The 10,573-nt window shown below is 43.2% G+C and overlaps 1 protein-coding gene across 1 annotated transcript; it reads left to right on the top strand.

Moving 5' to 3' along the window:
* Positions 1 to 1,833: 1,833 nt before the first annotated feature.
* LOC105892371 (alpha-N-acetylneuraminide alpha-2,8-sialyltransferase-like) lies at positions 1,834 to 10,205 on the top strand. Its single transcript, XM_031564764.2, has 5 exons — positions 1,834 to 2,673; positions 3,391 to 3,535; positions 5,105 to 5,214; positions 8,138 to 8,218; positions 9,278 to 10,205. Exons 1-5 carry the CDS (start codon positions 2,474 to 2,476, stop codon positions 9,753 to 9,755), a joined length of 1,014 nt encoding a protein of 337 aa, XP_031420624.1. The 5' UTR covers positions 1,834 to 2,473; the 3' UTR covers positions 9,756 to 10,205.
* The last annotated feature ends 368 nt before the right edge of the window (positions 10,206 to 10,573 follow it).

Genomic DNA, 10,573 nt, shown 5'->3' with positions numbered 1-10,573 from the left:
AGAAGTGTATCACCATCAATTCGGCTTCATTTCCAGTCAAAGACTGTTTGGCATCTGTCGGCAATGACCGCTTAAGAGCTTCCTTATCGTCGTTGTTGTCTGAAATGTGTATTGGATATGCCATTATTTATTGTAGGTTATCCGAAACGGCGTGACTCGGATTTGAACTTTAATGCTAAAAGCATTCACTAAGCCTACTCTGACTGACTATGCCATGAATTATTGGTCTATTTTAGTCACTGTACTAAAAATCTTTGCTGGCATGTGTTGCCTGTCTCTCATCTCGCGGAGGTTCGCTTTTACTATTTCGTAAAATGCTTTTTCATGTAGGAATGAAGACATGCGGAATTTTGCTGTGACTTTGCTAAATGTGAATGCAATTTCTTTATCGATTACGTTTTTAATCTGACATTGTTACGGATTTCATTTGTGAAAGAGACTATTTACTCAGTGACCAGATTTTCAGATTTGCAAACTAACTGAATTGTTGCCCCATGAACATGTCAGATGACGCTCAGTATAGCTGCCCGAGTTATTCAGGAAGCGCAATGTCTAAAAGCAATGACATTGTGAGATTTTGATGTCATTTCCGTGATAGCAATATTAACAATACATTACTAAGTAAGATTATGGTGGATATATACCTGCATATCAATCCTGCATAACATAACGCTAGTTTTATAGATGAAATAAAGACATTTGGCACCTTTCATCTAACTGTGAACCATTTCATTGAAATTAGTTGAAGTTGTGTCTAAAAGGCTTACAAGAGAAATCTGTGTTGATTCACACATTAATGTGCAACGATGTCCACATTACGACCAAGCAAATCCAACAAAATATGTTTTAAGTGCATGTAACTTATACCATAAGACACAGCGTGGTGAGGGAGCAACAGATCCCTACAAGGCTGGAAAAAGCAGACACGATCTCTCTCTCTCTCACTGTCCTTCACACACACGCACACACACGCTTTGAGAAATGGTGAAAGATTAGGCTATGCCTCTATCAGGGCTCGCCCCTCCATGCTTTCGTCATACGTAATGGACGTAAAAGCGTATAAGAATGTCATACAGCTTCGACCAAGGCATATTCTGTCGATATGGCTAGTGCTCAGTGCAACAACTCAATTCTTTCTTTGAAAAAAACTCCTTTCGGTCGGCGTACTAATGACGAAAAATTGGCAACAATACAATTAGGACCTCCTAGACCAAATGTATCCATTCAACAGGTTTTCTACAAAGGGGGGGAAATCCTACAGTAAAACCCTCTGGGATGCCAAGCAGGAGTCAATTAAGTTTTTCTCAGCACCAGAATCAGTCAAGGCTGAGACAGGGACATTCCTCACCTCTGCGGATAATTGTTTATCGTCGGAGTTTAGACAACCCGCCTGGTCGTCCTCAAAATAGGAGCCTGCATGTGTTATGTGATAAACTGCAACTTGCAGAGGCCTTCTGCTGTGAGGTTTCTGTCGCTGTATTATGAAATATTTGACAACAATTGTTCTATTCAATTGAAAATTCAATTATACTATATCAGAAAACAATTGTATTTGACAGAGGCGAGGCAACGTTATAAGGTGCCGGATTCTGGGTGTCATGGGATCACAAACTAGCAAGATTTGATCAGTACTTGTGGTGAGTTCATGAGCAACTGGGAAGTTGCAACATCTGTCGACCACACTTTCATAGGCCAATTCATAGTCCTTGTAACAATCCTCCTTGTCAACTGGTTCATTCTGATCATCATACCTTATATGTACTTCTTTTCTTTGCATCATCATTTGGTGATGTTTGTGTGTGTGTGTGTGTGTGTGTATGTGGGTGTGTGTGTATGTGGGTGTGTGGGTGTGTGCTTGCTTGTAAGTTTGCCACAACTATCCTCCACCTTCTGCCTTTGTCATTTTGCCTTCCAAAAGTTTGAAATGTAGGCAGTGAAAAGTTAAGAATAGAAAGTCATCTGCAAGGCTGGGAAGTGTAGTGTTTTTTATCTGTAAACACGGAGCAGTTCTAGTGTGTGAAGCAGGGGCACTCATACTGAGACCGACTGATGTTAGACTGAAAGACAGAAGTGAAACAAATTCTGATTGGCCAGGGCAGCCACCTGTCACACACACAAAATTATAGGAGGGGCAGAGGCCTCTGAAACATCCTGCTCAGCACACACACACACACACACACACACACACACACACACACACACACACACACACACACACCGAGATGCTTCATGAACCACCTCCATTGCTGCACGAGACGACAGCAATAAACTTCAGATCTACACATCCAGCCTCCTGACTCTTCGAGACTTACAGGGGTATTTCAGACACAACAGAAGCTATATCTGTTACCTTGTGCTTCTTGCTTGCAGTTGGAATATTGATTTTGGAATTTGCCAGTACTGCTGTTTGCTGTACTGGTACTCAGCTCAAGACTCAAAGAAGCTCGGTTTGGGCTAGGCACATGGTTTCAGCATGGCCCCATTCAGTTGCAGTCGAAAGGGCCTCTGGCTGGCGATAGTGCTGGCTGTTCTCACGCTGTGCTGGTTTTGGATTCAGGAGCGGAGAGTTGACTCGAGTAGGCGCAAGAGTTTTGTGCTCATGAGTAAAATCATTTCATTACTTCAGCTTCAGCCACAGTGGAGGAGGAACGTCACAAACAGCGAGGCACTCAGGTAAGGTCTCGTCACGAGTGTGAACATGATCATAGTGGTGGAGATATGGAGGTGATTATGTAACCCTGCCCAATGCAAATGCAAAGTAATGTCATACTGCTGAATTTAAGAAAGTAGATTTTTTAAGAATTACAATCCTCTCATTCTGTGGCTGCAAACCTCAGCTTTGTTGAACTTTTACCTGCACTATGTGTGTGTGTGTGTGAGAGTGAGTGAGAGAGAGAAAGAAACAAAGAGAGAGAAAGAGAGCCTAGCCTCTCCTTTTAGATGTGTGTACATTCTACCTGCCTAAACAGTATTGCGGAGACAGGTACACTATCAAGGCAATTGCATTTCCTTAAGGGCAGTAGCATAACATGCGGTGCAAACCTGTACAAATTGTTAGGGATGGTGCGAGGAACATGATGAATAGTTCAAGGTGTTGCCATGGCCTCCAAATTCACCCATTTCATCCACTGAAGCATCTGTGGGATGCTGAGGAACACGTCTGATCAATGCTGGCTTCCCCTCACAAGCCACCTTACAGGATTTAAAGGATCTGCTCCTAACCTTACAGGATTTAAAGGATCTGCTCCTAACTTTTTGCTGCCAGCTACCAGAGGTCACCTTAAGAGGTCTTGTATTGTCAATGCCTTGGTATATTGGACAGGTGGTCACAATATTGTGGCTCATCAGTGTATATTACGTGTCTCTGTCTGTGTGTTTTGTCCCTGACAGGAGGAATTTGAAGGAGTGTTGTGATGCAGAGAGGCTGTTTGCAGTGACACAGCACAATGCTCCTCTTGGCTCCGTACTTCAGTTCGATTTGGACAGCTCCACCTCACACACTGTCGACGCACACACCTATTCGCTGTTTGTGAAGGTAAACTTTCTCTGTCGACGTACACACCTATTCGCTGTTTGTGAAGGTAAACTTGCTCCCACTCTCCATTGGTTTCCTCTTGAAGGATTAGCCTCTTTTGAAAATTCAGATTCCAGAGATTTTTGTGTGATCTTTTGAGGAGTGTGTATTTTTTTCATCCCACAATTACACTGTAAAGATCTAGAATTTACATGAACTGCCATTTATTACGGTCGCTTGCGTTCATTATTACATCATCAAATGTGACCTTCAGTTAACAACATTCTCATCACATATTTGTGATTGTATTCGTCAAAGGGTTAAGTTTGATACCTACTAGTATTTTGGAAAGGGTATGAACGAATATCAAATCAAATCAAATCAAACTTTATTTGTACGGCACATTTCATACCAGGAGGTAACACAATGCGCCTCACAGAAGTAAAATGGGGGGTGGGGGGGGGGGTTACAAACACTTGTAAAGAGACACAGATTTTCCAAAGATACAAAACAGGAAGTTACGTACTAACAACACACCACATTTTTGTTTGTCAATGTCTTGCACAAGAATTGCTTTTCATGCCTTGATTTCATGCAGAGTTTAACTGCTCAGGGGTATTTCCCCGAAACTAACGTAGGTAAATGATAGAGAGACTACGTTTAGAACACTCTCTCTCTCTCTGGTTACCATTGTGGTTGCTGAATGATGCTTCAGTTCAATACTGGGGGTCTGCAAGATAGAGGCTGCAAAAGGCTGTAGAATATGTAGACTGTGCACAGCCTCCTCGATACAGACATTTCCCCTCATTCAAAGTCCCCTAGTAAAAGGCTCCTTCCAGCATCTGTGAGGAGATGCTCTTGTGAGAGGTTGTTCAGAGTGTTGCGCCCTCTGCAGGACACAGATGGCTCAAACAGGCTACAGAGTCTTACAAACAAGGAAACTAAAGAGTGCAGGTGGATGGCAGGAGAACTGATTTGCCTGATCAAAACTGATCAAAAGGAAAAGGTATTCTTTGCTTCTCTTGTTTGAAAGTGTGCCACTCTTTCCAGATGTTTCTCTTAGTGAATCCTCCAGTTGCTTGAAGGAAATGGTTTAAGCCTAAGACAGTCAAATGAAATGATGCCAGGGAATGTGCTTGTTCACCCAACTGCCTCTTCAGACACGTTACTGCCATACATACTCAGTGGTGCTTCTGCCCTTCACCACAGAATAAAGACTGAGGAACCATTGGAACCATTGTTCCACTGAGGAACCATTGGAAACCAGCGTTCCACTCATCAGCGTTCTTCTCTTGTGCTCCGGCTCCACCATTAGTAATGTCCTCCATCTCAGCTGTGTACTTGCCCTCTGTCTCCTCATAGTCTGGTTCACATTTAGAAAGTGTTGTTGTTGCTTCAACATCAAGAGTGTGAATAGATGAATGTATCTGGAATCAAACCATTATGATATTGTTTGCCTACAAATGCAACTTTAACTGATACGTGTGTTGTCAGTTGGACAGTAAACGGAATGTGATTGTGTGTGTGTGTGTGTGTGTGTGTGTGTGTGTGTGTGTGTGTGTGTGTGTGTGTGTGTGTGTGTGTGTGTAGGAGCCTCCCCTGCCACGTCGTCTGAGCTCCTGTGCAGTGGTTGGGAATGGGGGCATCCTGAAGAACAGTGGCTGTGGCCAAGAGATCGACCGAGCCCAGTTCATCATCAGGTACTACGAGTCCACACACACACACTCTCTTTCTCATACACACATACACACCACCTCCACAATCAGAGAGGTCTGAATGACCAAACATCACATCTGATGATAAATTGTGTGTGTGTGTATATACAGTAAATACTGTATATATACTGTATATATACTGTATATATATGTGTGTTTGTGTGTGTATATAACACACAATATATAATGTATTCCTATTACACCTGTATTTCCCTACGGGGATTAATAAAAGTTCCCTGAAGGGAAATGTAGGTGTAATAGCAGCAAGGTAATAGCAATACATTATATAAATAAAAATAAAATAAATAGATAAGTACAACGCAGCTGGCGTATATTAGATAAAAGTTATTATGTGGGGGGTCAGTCCTCGGTTAGTCTCTGATAGTCTGGACACCCTCTTTGCAACATGAATCGCTAGCCACTCTGATAGCCTGGAGACCCACTTTGCAACATGAATCGTCAGCCACTCTGAACGCTAGCAGTATAAGTACTGCTATAAGTAGTAGTAGCAACACTACATCGAATAATTGAAGCTAGAGCAAGAAGAATGTACAGTGCCCTCCACAATTATTGGCACCCCTAGTGAATATGAGCAAAACAGGCTATAAAAAAATATGTCTTTGCTGTTTATCCTTTTGGTCTTTCACTCAAAATATTCACAAAAATCTTACCTTTTCAATGAAGTAAAACTATTGAAAGAAAAAAAAACTGTTGACATTAAATAAATATTTTTCCCCAAAACATGTGTGCCACAATTATTGGCACCCCTTAATTTAATGTTTTGTGCAGCCTCCCTTTGCCAAGATAACAGCTCTGAGTCTTCTCCTATAATGCGTGATGAGGTTGGTGAACACATGGCACGGGATCTGAGACCATTCCTACATGCAGTATCTCTCCAGATCCTTCAAATTCTAAGGTCTACGTTTGTAGACTCGGCTTCAGCTCATTCCACAGATTTTCTATGGGATTTAGGTCGGGGGACTGTGATGGCCATGGCAAAACCTTTATTCTGCGGTCGGTGAACCATTTTTGTGTTGATTTTGAGGTGTGCTTCAGATCACTGACCTGCTGGAAGGTCCAACCACAGCCCATTTTAAGCTTACTGGAGGGGGCTGTTAGGTTTTCATTTAATATCTGCTGGTATTTGATGGAGTCCATGATACCATGTATCCTAACAAGATGTCCAGGGCCTTTGGAAGAAAAACAGCCCCACAACATCAAAGATCCGCCACCATACTTCACATTGGGTATGGGGGTCTCTTCTGTATGGCTATCTTTCTGTCTACGCCAAACCCACCTTTGATGTTTGTTGCCAAAAAGCTTTATTTTGGTCTCATCTGACCATATAACTCGCCCCATTGAAAGTCTGACTTACATTTGGCAAACTGTAGGCGCTTTAGTTTGTAGTTGATTGACAGCAGAGGCTTTTTTCTGGCAACCCTCCAAAACAACTTGTGGTGATGTAGGTCGCGTCTGATGGTAGTTTTGGAGACTTTCTGACCCCAAGACTCAACTCACCTCTACAATTCTCCAGCTGTGATTCTTGGAGATTCTTTTTCCAGTCGAACCATCCTCCTCACGGTGCGTGGGGTCGATGTACACACACGTCCTCTTCCAGGCTGATTCTTAACATCTCCTGTCGCTTTAAACTTCTTAATTATTTCCATGATAGTGGAAATGGGTATTTTCAACTCTTTAGAGATTTTCTTGTGTCCATTTCTTGATTTGTGCAGCTCCACAACTTTCCGTCGCACATCGTCATTGTGTTCTTGGGTCTTTCCCATAGTGATTAATGACTAATGGAATTTTGTTTGTGTCACCTCATATTTGTACGCCAGTGGAACAGGAAGTCATGGTTGACCTCTTAAGAGTTCCTTATCAAACAGGTCAACTTAAAAATTTAAAACATGACTGGAAATATACTTCAGTTAGATTTTAATTATAAGATTTTTCTAGGGGTGCCAATAATTGTGGAGGGCACTGTACATGTATTCATCAAGGGCAAACACATTGTTTCCTTACTGCCACAGGGTTTGGGAAAAGGCTTCAAAAACTTGCACCGTTAGTGGCGAAGTAGGAAGTATAGCAATCTCATAGCAGTCAACGGCGATTGGTTAAAGGCTGGTCCAATGGTTTCAAAATGAACCTGAAGTCTACGTCCATCAACAAATGGAAACGATCCCCTATGGAGCGTGGCCAGACCCTATCAATCACCTATGGAGGGTGGCCAGACCCTATCGATCCCCTATGGAGCGTGGCCAGACCCTATCGATCCCCTATGGAGCATGGCCAGACCCTATCAATCCCCTATGGAGCGTGGCCAGACCCTATCAATCCCCTATGGAAGGTGGCCAGACCCTATCAATCCCCTATGGAAGGTGGCCAGACCCTATCAATCCCCTATGGAGCGTGGCCAGACCCTATCAATCCCCTATGGAAGGTGGCCAGACCCTATCAATCCCCTATGGAAGGTGGCCAGACCCTATCAATCCCCTATGGAAGGTGGCCAGACCCTATCAATCCCCTATGGAGCGTAACCAGACCCTATCAATCCCCTATGGAGCGTGGCCAGACCCTATCAATCCCCTATGGAGCGTGGCCAGACCCTATCAATCCCCTATGGAAGGTGGCCAGACCCTATTGATCCCCTATGGAAGGTGGCCAGACCCTAGTTCTGGCTATTTTGGTTGTAGCAATGCAGAAGCCATGTCTACGGTCTTTCTCTTGTTTAGCTGTTGATTTTGTGTTTCTAAAGCTTTAAGTTCCCAATTTAAGGATGGAGCGTGGCCAGACCCTATCTATTCACAAAGTGAATTTGGGTCTGGTTAGACCAGGCTACACACCCAATGCCTGTTCTTTCCCCCGTGTGTTTATGTGCGTGTGTGCATGTGTGTGTGTTTGTGGATAGGTGCAATCTTCCTCCCTTGACTACAGATTCTGGCAAAAGGACACACATTGTGACAGCGAACCCAAGCATCATAGACAAAAGGTAGATAGACTCACACACACATACACTCGCTCATGCTCTCTCTCTTTCTCTCTATTGCACAGCATAAACACGAGTGCACTGGCACACAACATAATAACATGATTTGTTTTGTCAGTACTTTAATGTGAACGTGCTCCCCGGTCAGTCAACACCTTCAAGAGACACTCTGACATACAGTATAACCCTCCACACCGCACTGAGCCACCTGGAACTCAGAGGAACCTATGTAAGAATGCTCTTCATAGACTACAGCTCAGCATTCAATACCATCATTCCAGGCATACTAGTCAGCAAACTAACTGCACTAGCCCCCCCCCCCCCCTCCATCTGCACCTGGATAAAGGACTTCCTCACAAACCAAACCGCCCACAAACTGTGGAAATCATTGCACGCTCCCGCAACCTTGGCAGGGCCAATAACATAATGAAAGACTCCTCTCACCCAGGCCACCACCTGTTTACTCTCCTGCCCTCGGGCATATGGTACAGGTCCTCTAGAGCAAGGACCACGCATCTAAATGACAGTTTTTTCCGGACGGCCATCAGAACATTGAACACAGACATGCACTAAACATAGAATTTCATTGTGCATTATTAATACACTAATCACTTTATTGACTGCAAGTCACTTATGCCATCTCAGTCACCTTACACATGTGTATAAACAAAATGTTACTGTATTTATTGTAAAGCACCTCAGGGAAGTACTGTTTATTGTATTTATTGTTCCTCAGGGAAGTACTTTAATCTATACCACCGCACTTTGCTGAACTCTATTTTTACTGTTTTTTTTTTCCAAATTTGTTTTTATTGTTTTCTTGAAGTAACAAAACATGAAAACATAAAATGAGACGGATTATTTGTACTGTTTTTAGCTAGTTGTGTTGTGCTATATGTTGTTGTAGTTGTGTTATATGTTGTCCCTCGTCACAACAACAGGAGCAGCGCTCCAAATTTCGTTGTATGCGAATACAATGACAATAAAGGCTTTTCTATTCTATACGAACACACATTATGCACACACTAACTTTATCTGTGTGTGTGTGTTTATTTGTTTGAGGTTCAAGGATCTGAAGGGTTCCAAGCTATTGGAGTGCTTGAGTGTGTATGACAGAAGCTTCATCTACATGCCAGCCTTCTCTTCAAGTATCGGCATAAAGCCATCCTTTTGGGCTGCTCAAACAGTTGCTGATGCTTCAGCCAATCAGACAGTCCTGTTCGCCCACCCGGAGTTCCTGCGGCGTGTCAGTGCCTTCTGGGCGGCCCGGGATGTCAGTGCTCAGCGACTCTCCACCGGCCTCTTCATGGTGACACTCGCCCTCTCCCTCTGCGACCAGGTGGACGTCTACGGCTTCTGGCCCTTTTCACACGGACCGGACAACAAGACACTCTCTCATCATTACTATGACAACGAACCTCCCAACAGTTACCACGCCATGCCGCAGGAGTTTAAGCAGTTGACGCAGCTGCATGACAGCGGAGTCATACGACTGCAGCTGGGAAACTGTGGAGGCGTTGAACATGAACTGAGTCATTGACTACTACTGCAACAGTCACAGTAATTATGTCACAGTCACTGTAATGATGCGTTTAACCTATTCTTAGGTCTTACACCTGCAGCAACATTATGCAGGTTTTTACCATTTCTTGTTTGAGTAGTAGCTTGCATTCTCAAAGTCCTGATGGTACATGGTCATGTTCAGTTAGAGCCAGTATTATTTCTGATGTAAACGCAGATGGCCTCAGAAAACACTGTAAAAAGATGCAACCATGGGAAATGTCACCTGGATCACATTGATGGATCTTTGTAAGACTGTCACTGAGTGCAACTCCTCCACCTCATGTATTGACCCTGTACCTACAGCATTTAAGCGGGTGTTCGACAGGGTTTCAAGTCATGTCCTGAAGATTATAAATACATTTCTTCAAACAGGCATCTTCTCAGATGCAGGGATGGATTAACGAACGGGCCTACCGGGCCCAGGCCCAGGGGCCCATGAGCTCAGGGGGCCCCTAGGCCAGAGCCTCTGTGTGAAGTCGCTGTTATGTATCTCTTATTTGTGGTTGAAAAAGGTGTTTTTATTCATTTGCTAATGGCTTTAATTGAGTGTACCTGTGCTGTGTTAGAAAAAGCTAGTATAATGCGACAGTGATAAAGCATGATTTTTTTGGGACTACAAAGGATACCTTATGCTATACATCCCCTCAAAATAGCAAACCTGTCTCTGTCATGGTTTTCATCATTTTTAGGGGGAAATCGTCAGTAGCAATCTATAACAAAATTATATGCTTATCGTACATACACTATAGAAACTATTAAAAAAACGATTCAATTAAATTAATAATTTCTTATTTT

This window comes from Clupea harengus, chromosome 3, assembly GCF_900700415.2.
Source record: "Clupea harengus chromosome 3, Ch_v2.0.2, whole genome shotgun sequence".
In the NCBI taxonomy this organism is placed as follows: Eukaryota; Metazoa; Chordata; class Actinopteri; order Clupeiformes; family Clupeidae; genus Clupea; species Clupea harengus.
Note: the sequence above shows the minus strand (reverse complement) of the source record. Positions and strands in the feature narration are given on the sequence as shown.

What these genes read in the sequence shown, in the direction of transcription:
- LOC105892371 (XM_031564764.2), top strand. Translation starts at nt 2,474, where the DNA reads ATGGCCCCATTCAGTTGCAGTCGAAAGGGCCTCTGGCTGGCGATAGTG. An exon ending in ACAAACAGCGAGGCACTCAG is followed by an intron (nt 2,674 to 3,390) that starts GTAAGGTCTCGT and finishes TGTCCCTGACAG; the next exon opens with GAGGAATTTGAAGGAGTGTT. An exon ending in CCTATTCGCTGTTTGTGAAG is followed by an intron (nt 3,536 to 5,104) that starts GTAAACTTTCTC and finishes GTGTGTGTGTAG; the next exon opens with GAGCCTCCCCTGCCACGTCG.